This window comes from Haliotis asinina, chromosome 3, assembly GCF_037392515.1.
Source record: "Haliotis asinina isolate JCU_RB_2024 chromosome 3, JCU_Hal_asi_v2, whole genome shotgun sequence".
In the NCBI taxonomy this organism is placed as follows: Eukaryota; Metazoa; Mollusca; class Gastropoda; order Lepetellida; family Haliotidae; genus Haliotis; species Haliotis asinina.
In genome coordinates, this window is record NC_090282.1 from 44,139,502 (window position 1) to 44,167,146 (window position 27,645).

The 27,645-nt window shown below is 39.7% G+C and overlaps 1 protein-coding gene across 1 annotated transcript in view; it reads left to right on the forward strand.

Moving 5' to 3' along the window:
• Positions 1-5,722: 5,722 nt before the first annotated feature.
• LOC137276869 (transmembrane protein 221-like) overlaps positions 5,723-27,645 on the forward strand; it is a 41,363-nt gene continuing 19,440 nt past the window's right edge. The window contains exon 1 of the mRNA XM_067808517.1: positions 5,723-6,255. Coding sequence (XP_067664618.1) covers positions 5,723-6,255 — 533 coding nt within the window. The remainder of the gene's footprint in view (positions 6,256-27,645) is intronic.

The following is a 27,645-nucleotide window of genomic DNA, read 5'->3' on the forward strand; positions in this document are numbered from 1 at the left end:
ACCAGTTCTTCTACAAGCCAGTTTAAAGATGCCTACATATTATGTTTATGTTGTTATGTTTATTGTTGGCAAACGAGAAACCATTAACCGTGTTGGAGACTTACCTTTCCGCTTGAGATAGTTGATATACTGTTTAAAAGGCGAAAACATGATCAGTGTCTGCCCTCAACGCTGACAAGCTTCACGCCTTACGGACCCAGAACCATGAAAAGTTTTAGGTCCTGATCAGAATGTTTAGGCCCTATTTTTTAAAATGGAAATACTACTCTTAGTTGCTGAGGATGAAAAAGCTGTCGAGCATAAGGACCTGCAGATAACAAAAGCTGTGGGTCGGAGTGGTTTTTAGTCGGCTTCGGGCCTAAAGACAGACGATAATATCGAATGCTGAACATTTTGCTGATTGTTGATGACTTTGGAATCGATAAATAACCACCTGTCATTTAACAAAATTCTCGAATATCCCATATTAGTCACAACCAAAAACACTGTTGGAACCACGCAATACGTATTACTCTAACACTGGTATCTCGTCCTTAGTGGGCACACAGATAAATCGCAAATATCGAAGGTATCCTATCGCCCTCGACATTCTCAGGTCACGAAGATGTCAAGTACGCATTTGCACTGTAAACATACTCACCTAAGGGAAGTAACTCCAAATTACTAGATTTTGAAGTCACCCTTCAAAGTCCATATACTACGAGCGCCTCAATAAATTTACTGCCACTTGCAGAGAAGACTTCTGCATACAGGTAACACTACTATTGCCACGTAACAATAATATGCTATATATATTAAAGAGTGAGATGACTGATGAACAAAGGCTTTAGGATGCACTTGTGTAACCTCAAGGGTGAAACCTACGGTCATCACCTCTTGAAACTAAGTATCAAACGGTTGTGAAATCCCGCCATTATGTTCCTGGAATATTGCTTAAAATCATAATGTATTTGAAAAAAAAACCACTTGTCTTCAGGAAAGTGATGGATAATGATATACCACTTTTACTTAGTCTACCAAACCATTCGACAGAATAAAGCCTCTGTTTTGACCGTGTCATTTAGAGTGAATTATCTTTGCCTATCCACACATTTACCTATTTACTAATCAAAACGGTATGAAAACAGCTGTGTCTTGGCAAGACAAACCGGTGACTGAAAGCTTTGATAATGAATACGCGTAAATAGACCATGAATCCACGATTCCATTGGCACACATTCGAACGAAGCCAACGATACAAGATCACTTCACTTACACAAAATCCTCATTTTGAAAAGGGCGATAGGGTAGCATCATTGTTAAATCGTTCGCTGGTCATGTCGAATACCCGGTTCGATTCCTCACATGGGTACAACGCGTGAAGCCAATATCTCTTCCGTGAATATTGGTAAAAGTGGTTTGGAACCATACTCACCTTGACAAAAACATTCATGTGCACCAACTATTGAGAGTTACATGCTTCCAGTTTTACCGAACGATCAAAACAATATTGTAAATGGAATTCATTTATTCTTTTATTCTATTCCACCTTGTAGCTTTGATGAAATACCATGAATAGGATCAGAATGATCTATGTTGAATATACCCAATGAGATCGACTCTCATCACCAGCAGATTAACAGGGGGCTTACTGTCCTATCCGCGAGATAATACCCCTGTATATATGGTTGTCTCTTGGGGTAGAGCCGACATGCATGGATCCTCGCCCTTTCTGATCTCAACAAAGTCAAGCATAACTGACACGTATTGTGAATGAGCCAAACTGTAATGTCGAAGAATGCATTTGCATTTGTAGATGTATGTTATATTTCTTGCAGTAGAACAAACCTTCACTGACTAGCTACTGGTGTTGAATCTACGAATAAATGAATACAGTAATGAAATACGTTAAACTTTCTTTGTTTGCTCTGCTGAGAGCATAGTAGTTTACAATAAAATTACATAATAAAGTATTATAATTTTATTACATTCTTCATAGCGTTTTATGTGTTCCGACATCAAGCACTGATCGATTCACAGCATTAGGTGAACCCATTTAACGAGGCTACATGCTTCACCATAATATATTAGGCCTCGGCGAGTAGAGAGATTGCTAACTGTGTCTATGTTATTGAGTCCGGCAGGTCACAGCGAAAGGCAATAAAAAGAAAAATAACTGTTTTTTTTACGCAAAAATCTCCATAAGGACAAAAGGGATTATTTCAACTTTCCAAAAGTCAGTTTCCCTTTCATTAACTTGCAATATTCCAGCACCTCGAGCCTTTGGTGATCACATTTTACAACTTTAGTTGTATAATTGACCAGGACCTTTTCGCCAAGATTTCAAAGAGCAACACATGACTCAGAAATTGTTCGATCATGGTTGCAGCGTTCAAGGCATCAGTAAAACTTTCAGAGGGTTTGTGGGAGACATCTGGAGGATATTGAAGAATAATGTCTGCAATTCTCTATTTTAGTTTTTACAACAAGTAAACAGTTAACTATATTTATGAAGGTGGGGCAGGGTACGCTTATCTTTTCGCGAAGGTACCATCGCTATTTGACAGTGATTCCTAAACACCTGCTGTTATTGTATCTCATGGTGTCATTCACTGTATTGTCTGATCTTTGAGTGTTTACAGATCTCGTCTTACAGCTGTAATACTATTGAATTGGGTGTCAAACAGACACATACTTATGATTTAGTCAGAATTGTATAACCCACTCTGCTTTTCGCAGCGATTTCCTAGAGTGTTTTGTCGTTCCTATTAATCAGTGTCAGTCATATTCATGATCACAATATTATTATAGAGAGCTTAGTTTAGAAAACATTTCAAAAAATACATTTATGATATTTATTACAAGTCATAATTCACAGACATTTGATTTTGGATATCAGTTAATGTTTTGCTTGAGTGTATGGCAACTGTACACCGTCTTCTCGCTGTCTTCCACCATCTTCCGCTGTCTTCCGTCGTCTTCCGAGTGGAAGGGAAATCATCAGCAAACACATTCGGTTTAAAACCTCTAAGTCTACATTTGAACAGTATTTTTTACTTGCTATACTGTAGCGGATATAGTAAGTCCATTTATATACCGAAATCCCATACTTATTTAGCAACACTGCAAATCGACATCTTTTATTCTAGTGATTTCACCAGACAAATAGGAAAATCTTTCCGCCAAAAGTTACCGTCAATAGACGCAAGTCGATGTTTAGCGGATGCCGGTATTTATTTAGTACCGGTTAACACCTTGTCCTTTATCTAACTGATTTCACCAGTTATATGTAAGAGAATCTTTCCACCAAATGTAAAGTCAACAGACATCAGTCGATACTTGGAGGATGATGGTATTTGTTCAGTAATGCCTCACAGTACCTTTTCCCCTAAACTATTTCCCCAAAGACAAATCATGGACTTTTTCCGCCAACTGTAAAGTCAATAGATGTGGATTATTTAACGGTTCCCACGTACAACGTCAGTTCTCGTCAGACGGCTGGGCAACATTATTCTTTTTTACACTACGCACTGCGCTTTTAACTTGTCAAGGTGAATCGTGCATGAACTCCTTGTGTCTCAAAACGTTTGGATTTCAGTATCATATAGCATGTACTTAATCCAATATGATAACGTCGAATAGTTAACGCCCATATTGAAGCGTCATTGGGCGTTCTTTTTGGAAACGGTAAACGAAATGTCTGTCATTTTTCGCAGTGGGTAACGACATGAAAATGAATCGATAGTTTTTAGGCTGGCATTGGAATGTCTAATGGAATCCTAACACTGTGAAGAAGATATCGGGGGAAAAACTCGGATTAAGTGAATTTTTATATTCACAGTAGCCTCCCTTGTCGAATCTGTAATGACAGCAAACGTAGGTTTTGGCTCGCGGCCAGACCTACAACTGAGCTAAACATTTGATATCGAATGTCGACGTGTGACATCCTTTTTTCGGTTTTACTTTTTTGTTTGGTATCGTCTTCACGTTCAACGGGACTCTTTCCTGGCTAGGTATTATAAAACGGGAGATGACGTCATCCGTTGTGTATACTGCTTCAGGCACATTATTCGTAAGCGTAACATTGAAAATTGTTCCTTTGAAAAAAGTTCATATAGCTGTCTTAAGACTGAACACATTTGAACGTTTTGTTAACGTTTTTACACGTCTTAATAATTTTGTACGATTGATTTTTTTCTGTTTTGATATTTATGTCAATAGATTTATCAGATGGAAATGACATATATCGATCAGAGAAATCGGACTGATTGGTTCTGAAGTAATCAGCTGAAGAAGTGGAATAGGGTTGTGCTTAACAATTTGGAGTTAATCCTGAAGGGCTGTGTTTGGTTCCTAACTTTGGTGAGTGCTCACTCACTCACTCACTCACTCACTCACTTGTCCGTGCTGTATGAAAAAAACAAGTAGTTAGGAAAACGTCTGCACATGTCAGCTTTGCGCAAAATCTTTCCTTCGGTATCATATAATAATCAACGAATCTGGGATTTGAGAAAAGATTTGGTTCTGTCTGGTCATCTTACCCCAGTGACCAAATTTAGAGTTTCCATTACCAATAAAACATTCAAATACTCAAAATACCACATTTGTCGAGCTAACGACTCCACGCCATTGCTTACTGACGGCCCAAATGTCAAATTTAGGTTGAGAGTTCCCACTCGATCACTGTGCCATAGAAAGAAGATACACAGATTCCGGTTGCAACCAGTTAACGTTGGCCATTATGGCTCTATTTGTTTGAGCATGAACTCAATAAACCTTAAACACTTACTGACAGTATTGTCCGCGTAAAGAAGCTGGTAAGGAGGACGTGTCACATATTCACAACATGTTGTTAACACAAGAACAAGTATGGAATATATCGATTGTTACATTATATGGCCACTTACACGGACGGATATATGCACGCAATGTTTAAATTACGAATCGTCAAAGAATTGGATAGTCAACGCCAGGACATCATAAGAAGAAAGGATATAGAAGACTGTATGGTGATTCTTCTCAGGAATGTTTGTACAATCTTAAACGAATATATATTTGTGTGATACAATCAACTATGAATGATGATATTGCATATAAAACGCTGCATATTATCTATGAAAACATCACAATCTAATGGAGAATATATGTTCATGAATAATAACGTCTTGAGCTAAAATGGTTCACACTAAATTACAGGCCTAAACCAATCAAATTTAGATTTTATTTAGCTCGGGTTGACTATGGTTAACACCGAATAACTTTGATAGCTTCTGTTAAAGCTGGTTCAACCCCAGGGAGAATAGCGTGTCTTAAATATTTCAAACATCACTCCACGATCGCGCCATTTCCTTTCAGTTGAAGAACAAAATAATTGATTTAATGTCTCAAACAGAAAACTGAATTCAACGCTGTACAGCATCCACACGAGGTGCGGGGGGCAGTCCGTGTTGAACTAGTTGGTTACACCAAAGTAGGGAGAAGGCTCAAAACTATTAAAACAAACGTCATGTAAACAGTGGTACTCGGATTTTAACTGTGAATATCACTGTGATGTTGTATCAAAAGCAAACACAAGGATATCTACTACCTATACATTCAAATGATATCATTTCTTTTGCAGGTGTATGAAATTCCTGGTCAATAGACCCGGTCGTTCTAATTTGTACGATGGCGGAGGGGTGCCACACTTCCGGTTATTATCATCCTCCACGTCCGCCATTGCACATCATGTCCGCCATCTTGAATGTTCCCGCAAATAATGCAGGATTATAACAGAGCAGCTGAAAACTGCCGAGATCGAGAACTCCTGGATGTTATCCTCCAAAAGCAAGACGAACATCGTAGCGACGCCGGATCTCGCATATCCACGCTTCTCGCAAGAACCAACGGGAACCTCAGTCGGCCATCGAGTTTCTCCAGACGATCTCTGAACCTCTCGCACCAAAGTCTCGCAAGCGCGTCACGTGTCACGCTGTGTGAAAAGGAGAGCTGCGTCATCAAGTTCCTGTTCAGTCTTGGCCTTCTGTGTCTCGCCTCCCTGATTTTGTGTGCCCTGTCCCTTCAGATTATCTTCTCCCTGGGGGGTGCGGAGGTGGACTTTACCCCCGGGACCGGCGCCACCCTCATCAACTCCACCTCTGTGTATGAGAGTGTGCTGGAGGTGACAGTTGCTCTGTCCATGTTTGTCATTATGATGGACATCTGCTGTCTCATGGTGTGCTCAATGCAATGTTTCTTCGCATCCAAGATTCTCAAAACCCCAGAGGGAGAAGAAAGGTAAGTGAAAATGTGGGGGGTGGGGTGGGGGTGGGGGGACAAAAAAAACCCAAAACACAAGTTGTTGTGTCATATACTTGTATGATTGAACTTATTCGTTTCTGAAACAGATCTCTGAAAGTAAACGAAATAAGGGAGCTTAGTTGTTCGCTTGTCTCACCGAAAGTCTTGTTCGTTTCTCCACGTGGATTCATTGTGGAGCTCATTTCTGATGTCCTTGGACGTGATGTTGTTACTGATACGTATTATTTGAAATCTCAAGATAAATACGTACTATAAACTTTCTGCCATCTTAGGCTCAACATGGCTTGAATTGAAATTATGTTTGATCCCCACAACATCCAGTATCGACGTCAAAAAGGTCGGTTGGGCACCACGATCACTCGCTGTTACACATTACCACGTTGTTACGTACCAGATTTTCAGATCAGCAGTGTCATCAGAAGCCAGAACAAGAACACTTAGGTTAGCCACACAGTTGAGCAGAAATTCCCCGCTGTTTACTTTCGCCAATGTTGAATAAGTGGCTTTTGAAATCTTTTACGTCTTATAGAATTCTGGTTAACAAATGCAGTGATGGAAAACAAATTTCAAACTCTAATGTCAGTCCAATTTCAAGGAAAATGAAATCCCACTGAATGGTATAGAAAAGGTGATCTAAATCCTATCAGTATGACTTATCACCCGTGCGTCACCGGTCTATCAATGTCACTGACCTTTGACAAATTAGCACTTGCCACGGATTACAGTAGACGGTAGACGTCATTCCATCTTTATGCAATGACTTCCCGGGCCATTGTGGCTGTCTATGTCATGCAGCCTATATATAAAAGCTGTACACAAGCAGCTATGTTTCAACTGATTCACAATATTTCATGCTTAATTATCATTGGCACATACAGTTTCTTTGGATGATCTGCTATGATCTGTTGATATTTATACACGTTAGGTTATTTGTCGGAATATAGATACAGAAGTTGGTCCCAAAGCTGCAAGTCTAGCCTGTCGGCAACTGCCCGTCGTTGTCGTGATCGCCTCCTGTGAATCTTGAATCATTTTGAGTGATAATCTGTCCCAGCTCTGGTCTGGTGATTGGATGAGAACTGTTCGATTGTCATTCCCATCAAAGTGAGCATTAATTTTGATAAAGTCTCTGAACTGTGTAACCTAGTCTCTCCCCGATCGAAATGAGCAGCACGATGTTGTGTGTGAGAACGTTATGTCAGTAATATCAGCTAATAACATGGGCACTCACTCACGGTGGATGTAGACGGTCTGATCCACTCTCGGGGTAAATATTCAAGAATGTATGACTTGTGTATGGACCGTGAGACGTGAAATTATTGCTTAACGTTCTATAATCTCCTTGAGGGAGGTCAGATTCCCGGGGGGAAATTACTAACAGGACACATACTGTCTGGAGACTTGCTGTATCTTGCCGACGGTGTACGTGTCGTGATTATCTCATACCATTTTACAGGTAAAGTGTGAAATTTGACGTCCTTCATCATGAAAAAGTTTACAGTTTCTTGCTATTAATCTCAAAACAATTTCATCCCAATGTACGAAGTTGTAAAATGATGTGTCGTCATAGTCAGTCATGATGTATAGTTGTCCTTTTCAGTGTTTTCCTCCCAAATATATGACTTTCATGTTTAATAATGAACAAATTAACAAATGACAACCACTGTTAGGGTCATGGGGTCATGGGGTCATAGTTTCATTACTTCATTGGTGTGCGGGGTTTCATCACTTCATGCGCTGATACTGATGTGGGGATGAAGTTTGGGAGCTGATATTGAGCATTAAGGCTTCATATGCTTTCAGCTAAACAGCAAACCAGAATTTTAAAAAATAAAATATTGAACCAAAATTCAGCTGTCAGCAAATCTCTATTTGTATAATCGAATTCATCAGACTAAAACATAATCACCCCTACACTCCACACCCACCAAAATATGAATTGGTAGGTCTCTGAACGGAGTAGTTCCAGGAAGCTGACAAATACATATCTGTGTTACAGTTGTGCTGTCGGGATATTCACAATCCATGCATTGCAAGGTGTTTCTCGTGGTTGTACCACAAAGCGTCAGAACGGACACTCACTCATGTGTAATTTTAATAGAAAGTGAGCGTCATGAATCTATAAATCAAAGACATAACAACCCTGCAGATGAGCATGCATCTTAACGTTGTACGGAGCTCACTGGTAGCCATTCTTTAATACCTCGACTGGTTCATGTTCTTCTTTGACTCTTGGATCTTAATGATTGAGTAGACCGAGGAGGTTCGATCTTGAACAGACGTTTTCGGGATGGCGAGCATCGATTCTGAATATCAAAGTATCGATCAACCCTGAAATGGCCATCGAGGTGACGATGACGAACTAAATGTATAGTGAAGTGCCTTAATGACCCGTGAACATCAGCTGAAGAAATACATCGAATCTGAAAGTCTTCCGGCAGTATTAGATCGATGATCTTGTAATCATGCCAAGTCATGAACTACGAAGGTGACACTGGGCAAAGTGAGAGACGTATCGTAGAAACCGACACTTCTGGATAACAAAACGGTCAAGAAAGATAGCGTGTACATTTCAAAATGTATTAAATGTCATAATGAAAATAATCTCATATACAAAGAATGCATATTTCATTTGTGAATATCGGCTGTTTAGGTCAAGTTGTTTATGGAATAATCGCTTATTTGATTCTAACCAGTGGCATTAAAAATGTAATTACACAGCAATTCGCAGTTTCTACTTGCATGCATATTACCAGCTGACAATGGGCTGGACGAAACAATTCTTCATCTGTCTGTTACTCCTGATTCATTAAAATATCCATTTGCAATGTTTGGACAATACTACCGTACACTGATTGATATGAGTTCCTGTTTGTTCCAGATCAAAGTCGGGTACACAATAACATGAGGTAAAGCCATTTTCAGAAACTGAACATAATTTAAATAGAAAGTCATTTGAAATCATTCTGATCCCAGTATATTTGCCTAGCTAATATATAAATGGATTTTTTATAGCCTCGGCCCTCAGCCTATGTCGCCAGAGACAGTTAGGAGTGTAACATGGGCATCAGTTCAGAGAGCTGCCTTCAGCTTCAGCCACACGCACAGGTTAGATTATAACCTGATTTACACAATAACCAGAATTAGGCAAATGAGTTCAAACGGGAATACTCAACTGTGCTCCTAGTACGTGAGGTGTGTGTTTCTGTTCTATTCGTCATGCGAGGTTCTAAGAAATAACCCCCCACCTCATTCTGGCTTTTTCTGGTCGTCACTTCGTCCAATAATAACATTGTTTCTTTTTCTGGAAAAATACTATTAATCTGTTGGACTAGTAATCTTAGCACTATATTTACTTTTTCTGTGCCATTTTTATGAACGAAAAATCTCTTTAAGTCGTGGCAGTCTATACTGGAGCTGGAGCCCTGGTTGTATTAAGTTCCTGATTATTGAGCATGATACACTTTATGTCGTGTGCTTTATACAAACGATACCATGACTATGATATGGTGTCTGATACTGATACCATGCCATTTAGCAAAACTTTAATTTGACATAAATTACTAACCGTGTAATTACAGACCCAGTACAAACAAAAACGTTGGCGATATCTGTAGCTCACGACATGTCTGTGCATCTTTGTCAAGTAGGACACAAAAATCCTTCGGTTTGTATTATGTGGTCGTTGTTTGAAACATTTTAACCTTTTTGCGTGAACATGTCAAACACTGGTAACCAAAAGATGTTGCAATACTAACCGGCTACACATTACGGCACTGCACGGCGTTGACATCATGCCTTTCGATGAACCCTTAACATTATTTACCATCCACTACATCCACACATGATTAGCCAAGTCTCAGCTTAACTCACTTAATATAGAACGTCAGTACAACTGAATACCCAGTCTTGACTTTCTCCGGAAACAAAATAAAATCTAATTCATTATTCGTAAAGGGGGTTATCCCTGTCTCTCGCCACTCGCCCAATTCACTTTGTGCCTTTGGGCACATTCACACCATCAGCATGCACCGAGCATTAAAAGAAGCTCACACGTATAGCTTTGTGATTGCTTCTTTTCGCGGTTCCTTGCCATTTTTATTCTCCGGGTGATTCGTTTCCCTCCTGTGATAAGGTTACATGATTTCTTTGGGCTCTAAGTTAACTTAATATGTGAGATGCTATTAGGCATGTGGCAGAGTGGCAGGGAAATTTACACCGAACCCCGTTAACCGGACATTTTGGTAACTCGGAAATCATCCGGATTCCAAGCCGTTCGGCTTACAACATGAAATAACAGGAGGTAGATCTTAAAGGTAACTCGGCGTTGGTGACAAGAGTTCAGTGAGCTCCAAGATAGATATCTGTTAGCGACAGATGGCGATTAGTGTACTATAGATCACCAGCAAGGAAAGGAAGGGTCGCAGTACTAGCAACCGCTGGAACGTACAGTACACCTGATTCCTTCCTGGTACCCAGGCTTTACACCTTTCCTCAGCTACTGGTGACTGTTGCAAGTTCAGCTAGAAATATACATAGGTATTAATGCACACTGACTTTATATGAGTTGGTCTTTCATTCTCCTTTGGATTAATAAATATGCCACAGAAATAGTTTTGGGAATACACACAGGTAAATAAACTGACTGAAAATATTACTAATAATTTGCAATCAGACGCAATGAACGAACAACAATAGTCAAATCAGTTTAAAACAGCTGTGACTTCTAGTGCCTATCCAAATACCTTAGCAACATCTCAGATGTTGGAAACGATTTATATAGACTGTCCTGTATGATCTTTTAAAACAGGTTTGTTCACATGTATATATGCTAGGTTTTGTCCAATGATATCACCAGAACAACCTATAAACAATTGTTACATCAGTGCATACGTTTCTCAAAGTGGACAGAACTGTATACATCCAGCAGGAAACTTTCTTGAATGAAACTCTTTTCTTCTCACCTATTCCAGATTGTGTCACCTGGAGTGACCTCCCTGTCATCATCTGACCGAAACAGGGTATTTGTGTCTCAAGCCTCTATGGTGTGTCCCCACCTTAAGATGATATTTTATGAAACCTTTACAATAGTAGGGTGTTTCCGATAAGGCCATCATCCGACTTTATTCATTCTATGCTTTTTTCATGGTGCATTTCCCTCAAGACACATTTTGAATACCTGACAGAACCTATTTACATGGAATTTGCTCAAATGAATGGTCTGAAAAAATCTTTCTGTTTAAACTGGAAGCTTTAATCGGAAGTACATTAGAACATTTTCTGCGACCTATTTTAATTTAACTTCTACTTAAAGTGGAGATGTTTAATCAAATGTTGTGAAACTTGTACAGTTGGATCAAGTAGTGAAATGATTGGCAGGGTAACATTGATGACTTACGACTGCCACGGTTTGAGTGACAACCTCGTTGCTTTTCGGTTAATGGTTCGAGGCCAAACCTGGCAATGACGGTAGCTAAATCGGCACTTACTGGAGTAAGTATCGGCGGTCAAATGCCGAGTTAATTAAAGAACAGATTTTGTAGGTCAGGGTGTCCACACACAACAAAGAGTGAGGGTTATGAGACAGCCTTTTGGTGATGAAAGGCCGCTTTCAATTAGCCAGTGGATATTTCCCTTTAACACTGTTTAATACCACTGTTACCCTAAGGAACCTATCCATTCATTCTAGAGCTTTACCAAACTATGCCCAGTATAGTAACCAGTTTACATGTTCTCACAGTACCTGCATATATCAAACAATGTCAAATATGTCATCCAGAATACTTGTTCCATGCCACCTCTACGTATCAAACAATGGGCAATAAACAATCTTAATCACACACTCGGTCAATGATAAATTGTGCTTTTACGCGTTTCACGGCCAGTAAATACGGCCATAAATTTGAAGAAAAATTATCTCGTGGATACAAAGTTAAAGGTGTTGTCATGGTATGTTCATCATGCTTTCTATCATGGTATGTTCACCATTCCTCCAGTCATGGTATGTTCACCATGCTTTCTATCATGGTATGTTCACCATTCCTCCAGTCATGGTACGTTCATCATGCCTCCTGTCAGATAGAATACAATCTCTGCAGCATGCACGTTTGTTGCCAGGATAACTCGGATGTATAAACAGTCGCTTTTTGATACGCCAGTTTGTCATATTTGAAGGTGGATGTGATCAGAAACAAAGCTAAAGCTCTTTAGTCAGCCACACTGGTGGGTAGAGCTTACCGTATCTTTGCCCTAATGTTGTCAATGAATAACTAGTTTCTGACATACCTTCTGGCAAACTCTGGTGATGATTGACAATTCCGGCCATTTAATTTCAAGGGAAATGAAACTCAATTGAATGGTTCAAACTAGGTGATTTAACTTCTATCACTCTTGCGTCACCGTCATATTAAAACCAGTGACCTTTGACAAATAAGCACTTGTCATGCATTACGGTAGACGGTAGACGTCATTCGATCATTACACACTAGCTTCCCTGATCATTGTGGCTGATCATGTCGTGGAAGAAGAACATAAAAGCAAAACACTGCCAGTTTTTAACATCTCCTGAATGCTATCTTTGAGGCGATTCAGACCAGTCAATATTCAAAGGCTACCAACTTCTACATATATGCTATCCTGTACATGTTATTTCATGCACGGAAAGCAACTTGTAGGGCTATCAGTCCAGAACTTGCCAAGGGGAAATGCTCGTCATAGTCTCAATCATCTCTTGTCAATCTCGAATCACTGCCAGTCACGCTCGGTCTTTGAACAGGACATCCCATTGATGGATGTAGTTCTGTGATATTGATGTTCTATCGACATATTACTATTCCAAGATTTGCAGTGTTCCTTGTGATTGTACCATTGTGCAGCGGCGTGCAGAACTTATACTCAGACGCATGTAATTTTAATAGGAATCATCAATCATGTTATAATTATACAACTCGTTCAACTCCTAGACATATCAGCCCCGCAGGCGAGCATGTGTCAACACACTGCACGGACAGCCATTTTCCGATACCGTTCATATTTTTCATCTGAATGATTGAGCTTGCCGAGGAGCTTCGATCTTGAACAGTCATTTCAAGTATCGATTCTAAATATTAGATTATACATCTACAGAACGGCCATCGAGATGTTGATGACGAGATAAACTAGATATGTAATTATCCTACATCAGCTCATGCAATGTATGACAAGTCATACTAATGAATCCGAAGGTATGTCGATGGCATTAGATCGATGGTCGAGCAATAAATGTGTAAGATGACAGTCATATTAAGGTGCACATTTTAAAAGAATGTTTGAAGCAATAATGCAAATTCTGAGTTTACTTCTTGGCTGACAATGCACGTCTTATTACGACAGTAAATACCAACGTAAGATATATACTGAGGCCTTGCTGAATGTGGATCATATGTCTTGAGTCAAATCAAAGGTAACTTCCTTTGTTTATTATAAACACTTACATCATACATAACGATTATTCTTGGTCCCCTCACTGCATATTGCCACCTGACAATAGATACGGGCACGAGCAGGCCTTTGTCGGCCAGCTGCTTGGAATTACTTGATTGATTAAACTGAAAACTTATGCATATTCATGTGTAGGACAATAATACTGCACGCTGAATAATTTCGTCGCGGTGGACAAAACATCAGTGAAAACCATTGTGACAAACTAAACATGATTAAAATAGGAACTATTTGGAGTTATTTGGACCTCAATATATTTGCCCAGCTAATATCCTCGATAAAATCGAATCCTTATGACTCGAGCCCTCGTCCTATATCGCCAGAGACGTTTTGGGGTGTAATATTGGGCATCAGTTCAGGGAACTACCTACAGCTTCAGCCACACGCACAAACCCTATTAACCTGATTTACCCAATAAACCAAATAAACCACTGGGCAAGGGGTCATGAGGATGTACGTCGCATGACTGTGGTAACTAGTATGTTGGGCGTGTTTCAACAAACACTGTTCCTCAATGTGGAGAGGTTTGTCAGAGTTTGCGAACGTTCTACCAGTTCATCATAAGTGGTTCTAAAGAATATTAAAAAAACTGTGATTGCTACATTGGTCATTCTGTGGACCATCATTCCGGCATTTGTGGTCATCGCTTCGCCCGATAGGTTTCTTAAACTGACAAAAGATAAAAGGTATTAATCTGTTGGACTAATATCATAGCACAGCTTACTTTTTTGTGTCATTGTTATGAAGTCGTGGCAGTTTACACTGGGGGTTGAGTTCTGGTTGTATTGAGTTCCTGAGGATTAAGCATGTGACACTCCGTGTTGTATGCTTAACGTTGAATGTTCACACCTTTAAACAGAAGAAAATATTTCAGCACACAAACCAGACTGTTTCTTAGCCTGAAAGGTATTGAAATATCAACTGCTTGAGCAAACATCACATGACCATGTTGGCTTTTCTGTGTCATGTTTATAAGCGCAAATCTTGCGTGATCCTGGTAGTCTACACTGGAACATATCTGAAGTTGAGACATATATAGATACAAACCAGGCTTTACATACATGTAATGGATGCATGCCAGTGACGTTGTAAAGACCTACATGTTATTTCTAAGAATGAAAAAGCATATTCTTTGCCCGCCACGGCTACCCTAGCTCTGTCAAATTTAAAGAAGTGTCATGAAGCTGTGAGCCCTAGAACACACAATCGCACTATCGAACGGAAAGAAATTGCTTTGCTCGAATGGAACAAGTTTATGAGCATATGTTGCGCCACCGATTATCCAATATTCCATCTAACTAATGAATATACAGTGCAAGCAGACACTTTGGAGAAGAGCTGTGGGTCACGTCACGTCTGTGCTTTTCAATCAAACAGGGCATAAAACCAGTTCAAACTGGTTTGTGCAAGGGCTTTTGTGTTGGTTCCAAACTGCCTTCTTTTTCTTACAATAACATATTACCCAGTGGTAGCTTCAAAGACTTGAAATAAAAACACCTTTTGAAGGCCAGGATAACGACACGGCATAGACATCATTCGTCTCTCTGGACGAACCAGTAACACTATTTACCATCCACTATCACGCATTATCCACCAAACCTCCAGACAACTCACATAATCGTGAAAATGTACAGTGTAAAATCTAATTCATCATTGGTAAAGGCGGTTATCCCTGCCACTCGCTCAATTCACGTTGTGCCTTAGGACACATTCACACCATCAGCTTCCACCGAGCATTAACAGAAGCTCATGTGCTTGAAGTTGAGACTTCTTCTTTCGGTGGTTCCTTGGCGTTTTTAGGCTCCGGATAATTCTATTTTCTCCTATGATAACGTTACATTACATCTTTCGGCACTGTGTTAACTAGAAGTGTGTGACGTTATTACAGGCATGTTCCAGAGTGGCAGGGAAATGTACCCTGGTAGTTCAATCAGTGTCTTTAAGATTTAATAAATGAACATAAAGCTAGACCTGGGGAAGTATTGAAGTGGGTGAAGGGGTTACAACATGCAGATACATGACTTTGTGTTTTGGGCAAATATAGTTGGCTATGCCATGTATTCTGACATATACAAGACAGAAACTTTATAGTTCGTCTATGTCTTCATACACATATATCAAATCACAACAGTTTTCTAAACGAAGCAGCGATGAATATCTGCTGGTATGTAAAAGAGTAAAACAATGTCATTTAAGGGACATCAATTATTTTCCAGCAAGTTTTGACGAAAGCCATTTATTTCAAACATATTTGTATTCAATATCAAATTAAGTGACATTAAAAAATAGAAAATTTAAAAGACTTTGCATTTGTGGCTAATATTATGCAATGAGCAGCAGTAAACGACCAGCATGAAACATTTGTTACATCCAGTGTCAGTCCATATATTCTGAACAGCGTGTAAAATATGGAAGAAGATCTAATGAACCTTTAAATAACATCTCTGTTGTAAGGTTCTTTTTTACGTTTATATACCATGTTTGGTTCAATGATGCCACATGGGCAAGTCACAATATCAAATGATTATGTACTTTAAAATTTACGTTTCTTAAGATAGACAAAGATGCGTATATACTATATATAGTCACCCGAAATGAGAATCTGTTTATCCTCCTCACAGTTTCTAGAGCATGCTCTGTTGGGTGTTTTATATATCACAGCACAGCAGGTTACCTTGTAAAATGGCCATTTGAAGTTTCCGTGATCTTAACATCTCGCTTTAAGAAACCTATCACATGACAGCGTGTGCACGCGGAGTATTTCCCAAAGGACTTTTTTTACTTATCAGGCAGAAAGAAACCATTATTCCTGATGTGACCTGCATGTGAATGCTCTACAAATGTAGCATGTTTCTGTTGTTCAAACTGGAGGTTTTGCTGCAGCGTGTAGATGAATACTAGTTATTTCAATCGCGATCAGATTCTACTTGAAGTGGATGTGTTTTATCAAATATTATTGAACTCTGCGTTGCTGCAAGAAGTAATACGATTGGCAGAGTCAAGTTGATGGCAAACTCCGCTCTGGGTAAGAACTGGACGAACCAGGCAATATTGTCTAATACCCATGGGATATCGTCCCATCTTAAGATGACATTTTACGAATCTTTAATATAGTAGGGTGTTTCCGCTAAAGGCCATCATCCGATTTTATTCATCCTATGTGCATTACTGCCGCTCTTCCATTATGCATTTCCTACAAGGCACATTTTTAATATCAGACCGATAGAACTCATTTCTTATAACATGAATTTTGTTCAAATGAATGCTCTGCAAAACTCTTTCTGTTCAAACTGGAAGCTTTGATCAGGAGTACATTTGTACATTTCAACGACCTGTTTTAACCGCGCTCAGATTCTACCTTACGTGGAGATGTTTCATCGAATGTTATGGAACCCTGTGTAGTTGCAGCTAGTAGTTAAACGATTGACAGAGTCAAGCTGATGACTTATGACTGTCATGCAGCAAAGAAACCGGTTTGAGTGAGAACATAGCACTCGTTGCTTTTCAGTTAATGGTTCGAGGGCAAACCAGGTAATGACGGTAGCTAAATCAACACTTACTGGAGTAAATAGCGGTGGTCAGATGCCGAGGTAATTAAAGAACAGATTTATTGTTTTTGTAGGCCAAACTGTCCACAAACAACAGAGAGTCGGGGGTATGAGGCGGCCTATTGGTGATGAAAAGCCCGTTTCGATTAGCCACTGGATTTTCCTCTTGACCACTGTTTGATTCTCTAGGGACCATAACAAACGACCCGTTCACCACAGTGTGCTGAATAGAAAGAAATACGACGCCTTTACATGCCACACCCTAAGTAATGACTGTCTGACTGAATGACGTAAGCATCTACTGATGGACAGATTGACTCAATCAGTCACACAATCACTGAGAATGTATGCTGTGACGGCTAATAATGGCCATACACATTTAAAACAAAAACAAAAAACCTCCTGCATTCATACCCCGGTAAAACATTTCTGATGCTATGTTCACCTTGTTCAATCTCTGCAGCAGGCACGTTTGTTACCAGGATAACTCGAACGTATAAACAGCAGCTTTTCACGTGCTAGTTTGTCATATTTGAAGGTTGTGACGATCAGAACACAAAACAAACGAAATCACTTTATAGTCGGGAACACCGAGAGAGTTTACCGTGTCGTATGCCGCAATGAATAAATAGCTTCTGAAATTGCCGACATCAGACAACAAAGGCGATGATGGGAAACAAACTCGAAACTCAAATGAACTTTCAAGGAAAATGAAACTAGATTGAATAGTTCAAACTAGGTAATTTAACTTCTGTCATCTTGCGTCACCGACCTATTACATCCACTGGACTTTGACAAATAAGCACTTGTCATGGATTACGGTAGACTGTAGACGCCATTCTGCCTTTATGTAATACCGTCCCTGCCCATGGTGGCAGTTCATGTCCTGCAGCAAAGAACATAAAAGCTATACAAATCCAGTATTTGAAATCACTTACAGCGATTCCGACCGCTTCATACACAATGATCACTGGCACCTACGGATGTGTGTGATTTGCTATGAACTGTATTTCAAACACATGCGATAATTTCCAGAAATATCAATACAAAACTTGGTCCTGCTGCTGAAAGGTCAGTGACCATGGTTTTACTTGACTGTTAACAACATTGCACCCATGTAGGTAATCGAACGAAGGTTTATCCAGTAGGCTACCCCACCCAGGATGTTCAAGGAACCGGTAGCTGCTCGTCACTGTCGTAGTTATCACGTGTCAGTCTCGAATCACTTTGAGTGATAAACTCACTCCAACAACTGAGCATCATTTTATGCAGTCACTGCTCGATGTAAGCAAGTATTTCTCCGAATGAAATCATCGACACGTTGTGTGTGAGACCTTGTTCACAACCGATACACGCACTCATGGTAGATGTAGCTGGTCTGGTAAACTCGACATAAATAGTCAACTTGTGCATGGATGGAGAGACATGGGGATATTACTATACCTTCCATGATCATGATGAAGTAGGTCAGATTTTCGGAGGGGACTGTACCAAGATTATAACATGATCATGATGAAGTAGGGCAGATTTTCGGAGGGGACTTTACCAAGATTATAACATGATCATGATGAAGTAGGGCAGATTTTCGGAGGGGACTGTACCAAGATTATAACATGATCATGATGAAGTAGGGCAGATTTTCGGAGGGGACTTTACCAAGATTATAACATGATCATGATGAAGTAGGGCAGATTTTCGGAGGGGACTGTACCAAGATTATAACATGATCATGATGAAGTAGGTCAGATTTTCGGAGGGGACTTTACCAAGATTATAACATGATCATGATGAAGTAGGGCAGATTTTCGGAGGGGACTTTACCAAGATTATAACATGATCATGATGAAGTAGGGCAGATTTTCGGAGGGGACTGTACCAAGATCATAACATGATCATGATGAAGTAGGGCAGATTTTCGGAGGGGACTGTACCAAGATTATAACATGATCATGATGAAGTAGGGCAGATTTTCGGAGGGGACTGTACCAAGATTATAACATGATCATGATGAAGTAGGTCAGATTTTCGGAGGGGACTTTACCAAGATTATAACATGATCATGATGAAGTAGGGCAGATTTTCGGAGGGGACTGTACCAAGATTATAACATGATCATGATGAAGTAGGTCAGATTTTCGGAGGGGACTGTACCAAGATTATAACATGATCATGATGAAGTAGGTCAGATTTTCGGAGGGGACTTTACCAAGATTATTACACACTGTCTGGCCATTGGTGTCAGTGTTGCAGTTGACCTATCACATTGTATACCCTTGACAGTGTATTGACTTTCAGACAGTACTTGAACCATTAAACAATTCCATATCAGTTTAGATTTTTCGTGGTTTTTGATTCTAAAAGCACATTCGTTCTTATTATATAAAGTTGCAAAATAATCTATAGTTGTAAACTGGGTTAATGTCTGACATACTTGAGAGTTTGAAAATAAACAGCGTTATCTAACAAGTGAGTGAGTGAGTGAGTTTAGTTTTACGTCGGACTCAGCAATATTCCACCTATATGGCGGCGGTCTGTAAATAATCGAGTCTGGACCAGACAATCCAGTGATCAACAACATGAGCATCGATCTGCGCAATTGGGAACCGATGACATGTGTCAACCAAGTCAGCAAGCCTGACCACCCGATCCCGTTAGTCGCCTCTTACGACAAGCATAATCGCCTTTTATAGCAAGCATGAGTTGCTGAAGGCCTATTCTACCCCGGGTCCTTCACGGGTACGTTATCTAACAACCATTGCTATAAAAACTTTTTTGAAATCTCCCGAAAATGGCTACCATTTGATGTAATTTCTTTACAAAGGGTTATAATTTACAAGGAATTGCTACTGCTGCATAACCAGATGTGTTCCTATTCGAACTATAGGACTAACTTCAACTTTAAAGAATATTTATTTCTGGCAATCAGCTTGACAGTCTGAAGCAAAAGTAAAGTCTCCCAACCTCTCCTAATCTTCCCTCTTCAATGACCCTACCGCCATCCATCATCCCATCTTCACCAGAATATCAGTGTCGTTTCTCATGCATTGACATGTTGAGATAAAGCTGTATTACAGTTTGTTTTGTTTTTTTGGTTGTACCACTAGGCGATGGCCTGCAGACGCGCTGCATGGGAAGTCTATCTTCCATATGCACTTGTCTGTTTAGTTTGAACGTTTGAATCAAACATTGTGCTGGCGTGTTTCAGTACCCTTGTATTTCGCTGTTTTTCACAATGTTGCATTTCACATATACCCAAGGAATGTTGAATCAGTTGCTTCATTGCAAGTTTTGAAATGTCGTTTGATGTGCCTCTTATGCACACATAAAGTTGCATTTACATTAAAATATAAATGAGTTCACCACGTATATATGACTATCATAATTTAGGGTATTCCAATATTAATGGTTTTTGTTTGTAGTATATATAACTTCATAGATATATCAACCCAGTAGAGAGCATGTATCAAAACACTGTGCGGAGGTCACGGACGGCCATATTTTGAATACCGCTGCAGGTTTATTTTCTTACTTGACTGAGTTGACGTTTGTCATGAACAGATTGTATTCAGAGCATTTACTATGAATACCAAATTATCGATCAACCCTGGAAGGGCCGTCGAGTTGACAAACTAAAACGTCTCATGCAGATCTTTAATTACCCCCTGAACACCAAATGAATCATTACATTACAGGCGATACTGGAGAGTTTGAAACTCTATCGATGGTATTCGACCCATGCTCTTTTTGTAATCGTGAGTTACATGCAAAGTTATGGACAAGGAGTGTAGCAATGTGTAAAATGGAAGTCGTATTATACCTACACTTCGACACAACACAGACAACGAGATTAATTGAAGGGGGAGCTAATGGCCTCGTTCGGCACACACAATGCCCGTCTTATTTCGTTAAGACATCAGTTTTATTACATTTTATTTGCGATGGTGTGTAGCCTAGTTCTTAAGGCTTTCGATCGTCTCGTAGAAGAACCCGGTTAGATTCCCCACGCTGGTACAAAGTGTGAAGCTCATTTCTGGTGTCCCTCTCCGTGATATTGTTGGAATATCGCTAACAACAGAGTAAAACCAGTCTCACTCACTTACATTTTCATAAAGTTGAATATGGAAGAAATATCATATTGAATTGAATTCAAAGTTAAATTGTTTCGTTTATGCCATGACTATTTGTGTAATTACAGAACAATTCCTCCTGTTCACCTTCATGGAAATCGCTATTTGACAGATACAGTCACGAGCATGCCTCAGTCTGTCACTTACTTGGAATAACAATGATTCATTAAAAGATTCATTTGCAATGTTTGGATAATAGCACGATATCTTGACTATAACAAATCCCTTTGTTTATCGTTTTTCAAAATCGCACAGCTCAATTACACCTATGGAAGCCTTTATCAGAAACTGAACATAATCTATACAAAAAGTCATCTGGAGTCATGTCGACCTCAGTATATTTGCCCAGTTAATATCCTCAAAATAATCAATTTTTTATTGCCTCGGCCCTCATGATATGTCACCAGAGACGGTTAGGAGTGTAATTCGGGGCATCAATTCAGTGAGCTGCCTTCAGCTTCAGCCACACGCACAAGTAAAATTCATAATCTCATTTACCCTATAAACAGAAAAACCAATTAGATAAATGGTTCTATAAATGGTATGCGTCACAAAACTGAGCTTCCTCGTACGTTGGGCGTGTGTTTCTGCAAACAGCGTTCCTCACAGAGGGGACGTACGCGTGAGTTTGCAAACGTTTCACCAGTTTCTGAAGGGCAAGAACATCAGAATCGAGTATCAGGATTATTGCCTTGAAGCAGTCGGTCATGCTGACATTTGTGGTCATCGCTTCACTTAAATATTTGCAGTTAAACTGAAGGTATGAAGTAATGTGGCCTAAACACGCTACTATGCTGATTGTTTTCTGCCGCGTTGTAATAAATGAATAACCTGTTTTAATATTGGTAATGGAACACATTTGATTTGTGGTTCTGCTTGTGTGAAGTTATAGAACATTGATGTCGCATTTTGTATAGCATGCTTAATTTGGATATTTCACTCCCTTAAACAGAACTTATTCCCTTTCTAAACCCATTTAACCCATTTGCATTGCATATCATACCAGTAGATAACTGGTCTCCCTGCCTCAGATATAGACTAGGTCACTGGTCTCCCTGCCTCAGATATAGACTGGGTCACTGGTCTCCCTGCCTCAGATATAGACTGGGTCACTGGTCTCCCTGCCTCAGATATAGACTGGGTCACTGGTCTCCCTGCCTCAGATATAGACTGGGTCACTGGTCTCCCTGCCTCAGATATAGACTGGGTCACTGGTCTCCCTGCCTCAGATATAGACTGGGTCACTGGTCTCCCTACCTCAGATATAGACTGGGTCACTGGTCTCCCTGCTTCAGATATAGACTGGGTCACTGGTCTCCCTGTGTTTCATTCCTGCTGGACAACATTACAAGAATCTGTACGGAGACGTCGCAATCCTGCAATAAAAAAGTTGTTATCCATAACAATTTGTCCTATTTGTCTCCCTGTGTTTGTATTCTACACCCTATCTATTACCATGTTGTTTTAGTGTGTCACTGGCCTAATGTTTGTATTACATATTCAGTTTCCTTAACATCGTTAAACATTGTTATACCCGAGGCTGAAATCCTGGTTTCCTTTAAACGGGAGTTGATGGTCAAGTATAAACCAGGCATTTGTGGTGCAAAATGTAGCAGTGTTGCTGGAGGGGGACCCTGCCACTCATAAAGCAAATCCTAAATAATTATCATGTCCCTAATAACCCTTTTCCCTCTGGTTTTGGGTGTCGTGTCATAAAGACGTAATTCACTGAAAATTCAATCTTACAGACAAATAAAACTTAACTGAGACCAATTCCTTTTTTCGAATAATAAACAGCTGAGAATCATATATTGGGCCGCCATTACCCCCATCTATCACGTTTCCATCAGCAGCAGAAGCTATGGACCAGAAATGTAGGGCATGCCACGTCCATTCTTCTTAATCAAGTAGGGCGCACAAAATGACTGTGTAGACTTGGGTTGCACACAGGTATGTTTGGTAGCAATGAATTTGGCGTTAGTTTTGTATGGATTTCATAGTTTTGAAGAATAAAAAGACTGGTAATACTTGTTTTTCTTGTTCCTGACAGAGACACGACACTGACATCATTCGTCTCTCTGGACGAACCAGTAACACTATTTACTATCCACTGTAACGTATTATCCACCAAACCTCCAGACAACTCACATAATCGTGAAAATGTACAGTGTAAATCTAATTCATCATTGGTAAAGGCGGTTATCCCTGCCACTCGCTCAATTCACTTTGTGCCTGAGAACACATTCACACCATCAGCTTCCACCGAGTATTAACAGAAGCTCAGGTGCTTGAAGTTGAGATTACGTCTATCGGTGGTTCTTTGCCGTTTTTTAGTCTCCCGATAATTTTATTTTCTGCTGTGATGAAGTTGCATTATTTCTTTTGACACTATGGTAACTAGATGAGCGTTTTTATTACAGGCATGTGTTAGAGCGGTAGGGACGCGTATGCAGGGTTGTTTTACACCACGTTTTGTAGGGTGAGTGAGTGAATATGGCTTTACGCCGCTTTTAGCAATATTCCAGCAATATCACGATGGAGCACACAAGAAATAAGCTTCATATACTGTATTTATGCGTGGAATCAAATCGGTTTTCGGCATGACAAGCCGATGCTTTAACCCGTCGCCCCTTGTAGGAGGAATATTCGTAACAAATATCAGAGAAGTAGTATCTAAAATAGTACTATTACGAATAGGTGTAGTACATGGAAACTGACTTTATAATTTTGCTTTTGGTGATGGAAAATAGTAAACGACAAAACCAAATACATTTTAACAATTTCATTCATTCACATATTTGATTTCCCCGTGTCAGTCCAAATAAACATTTGAAATGTGGACGAACTTTCTTATATGAACTCTCTTATAAGTTCCTAAAATGGTATCACCTAACACACGACGAGATATTGACAGTAGTGTAGTATAAAGTATACTATTCTCGAAGAAGACATACAGCCAATATATAGCGTTCATCGTTTTGTGAAAACTTCAAACTCACTTCACAGTTTGCATAACGTGTCCCGAGGGCTGTACTGTGTATCCTATGGCACGTTGTTTAGTGTTCTGATGTTCACATGTTATATTCTCACCTTTAACATGGCATTTAGTAACCTTTAATGCAACAGCGTGTTGCCATCGTTCGATTCTAAGCAGTCTGCGCCGATCTTTCTCTGTGATTTCCCACAGGATATATTCTATAGATCAGACTGAAAAGAACATTATTCCTGACATAAAGTTTGCTCAGATGAATTCTCTTCAAAAGTATCAGACTTTGGTCAAACTGGAAGCTTTGATCCGAGATTTAGATTTGAACGAGTTATTTTTAACTAAGGTGAGTTTCTGCTGGAAGTGGCGATGTTTTTCCTAATATTTTAAACTCTGCGCATTTGATGCAAGTATTAATACTATAGACATAAGCTGACGACTCCAATCTTATGGCAGACAAACCGTGTCCAGTTACAACTTCACACAATCAGTTTTTCGGTTAATGCATAACGGCAGTGATGGAAGTTCAATCAGCACTTACTCCAGTCAATACCAGCAGCCGAATGCTCGGGCTGACTATTTACTATTGATAATGGGAAGAGAGGAGTGTGGTAGGGTATTGTGGTGGGAACTCACGCACATCCATGAAGATCCTGGTTAGAAATGATCTGCAGTAACCATGCTTGTCGTAAGAAGCCACTAACGGGATTTAATATTCAAGCTCGCCGACTTCATTGACATATATTATCGTTGATCGATGCTCATGCTGTTGATCACAGTATTGTCTGGTCCAGACTCAATTATTTACGGATCGCCGCCATATAGCCAGAAGGCTGCAATGTGCGGCGTAAAACTAAACTCACTCTCTCACTGATTGTGTTGATGATACAATTGATGATTACAGCTTCATCCTCGCAAGGTACAGCCATGAAAGTCAAGCTAGTGTTTTAGGATTATTGTGTCAGAATAGAGTAATCACGTAACTCAAAACGAGGTTATCCATCATGTCACGTGATTCAGGTAATTAGACACGGAGCACGGTCTAAACTTAGAACAGTCGATATCTGAAGACTACTTGTCTTCGATAGTGGCAACCAGGTCCTATGCACTAAACAAGGTATTCCTAGAGGCAACTGCAAGACACTGGTTATAAATGTCAGTGTGACCTTCTTGGCAGTGGCCCTAGATTGCAATTGTTTCCACCCTATGTTTGCCAATATTTTATCTCTTATTCAAGTAGTTCCATTGAAAGACGAAACACTCGAAGGACGGTCAAGGATGTTATTTCAAACCCCAGAAACTGATAATGCGTCTTCCTAACAAGATAAAGACCATAAGGAAACATAGCTAAAAATCAGTCCAAACAGTTCAATCGCATAGTAAGGGCTTTACTTGTGTTTCGTGTCCATGCTTCATTACGTCATGGTGATTCCTGCAGCTGATAATTGGACGCTAGACATTTGGGTTACAGTAAAGAATACTTGCTGCAACCATAACGTGGGTAATATCTTTCTCTTGGCATGTAAATAGACAGTAACTCTTAATACTGAAAGGAATATTATACCATATGGGTGTCTAAACAAGCTCCTTTCTCACAATAACTGAATGAAATACCGAGTCGTCTGGCGCAAACGTATAGTGTTGCTCGACATTTTGATATTCAGAGAAATCAATGTGCAACGGTTCCTGAAGGAAATGATGAGAGAGCACAAAGGAAGAACTGATTATAAGATCAGCAGTCTGAAATTGAAGGAGACCATTGTTATCAATAAAGACACAATTGAATATGAATTGCTCCTGATCATCAAAATTTTACAACTGTAGCTGGCGAAACTATGGAAACATGATCAGTTTTCTAAGTTTTATTACTAAGGCCATCGAATTTTGTTTTCGAATTACACAAATCTATTTCTCTTATTGCAATCTAATTTCCCAAACGGGATAAATTCATCGAACAGAGCTGTTCTTTCAATCAAAATCATTCCTGTATGGAATACTAATCAGGATCAACATGTGTCTCAAGAGTTACTTGGCAATACCCTTTATACACCCATTAGTCATCATGGTATCGCCACGTAGCTGTAATGTCACTATCTGAGTATCTCATTTTATCTTAAAACAACCACAGTATAATTGTTGTTATTGCCTATCCTTGAAGATTTCCGTGTTTGCTAAAGATCATTCTCATGAAAGATGATGCAAAACAATATTTCAAAATATGTTTTTTCCAATGACAGTTTATAACACGTCTGTTGGTAACGACTGCGTTCCTTGTTTTGGCAGTGCCAATGCATATAAAAGTTCAGTTCAATAACTGCAGTTGGGATTTACTTGAAACACCTTTAACATCTCATGAAATATTGTTCAAAACGACCTTCAGCCCAAATAGTTGGGGATCGGTAAGCTGTTGTCATGATGTTGTATTTCATCAAATATTTACCTTCTGCGTACTCTGTACACAAGAGTACTCTACCAGACCTCGGATGTGGTCATATACTTTTGAGAAGGTCTGTAGTCACTCTTTGCAATAATGCCCGCACTGAAATACATCAGCGCTTCTGGAAGTCTTCTGTGCCACAGACAACGCAGTTGTTGCAGCGTTATTTACGTTTTTAGCTTTTAGTAATTATTCCGTTGCTGGAAACATTTTAGTCTTTGAGGACAGCGTTAACTGGATAGAATGTTGCCCATTATCATGTTGAGGACAAGTGGAGCGAGTGTAGTGACAAGTACGCCGTTTTATGTCAGGGTTGTGATTAATGAAATAACAGTGGCCCTTTCCGTGTTATGTTCTTGGCTACATCCTGTGAGGTTTGGTTAAAACTAACTGTAGTACAGGCTCAGCGAGCCGGGGAAAACAACGCACTACAGCGTCAGGAAGTTCTGCTTTCCAGCAATGTGATTGGAAATAACATTCCTACATATCGATGCTGGTTATGGTTGTCAGAGATGAGAACTGTACAAACTACAGTTACTCCTAAATAATGAATATCCACAAACATGAGAATAAATATTTTGAACTGATATGATTTCTTTTTGGAATGTCCAAAGAAGCCGATATATTTTCAGTCGATTTGTGGAAGTTAATCATAAGATATTAAGGCAAACGCAAAGCACTAAGAATCAAGGGATGGCATCCTAGACGTATCCCTTGCAACTGGATCTGGAAATCGAGCTGATACGCGGAGTGGTACCGATAATTGAACTGTTTCAAAGTGTATGTGAT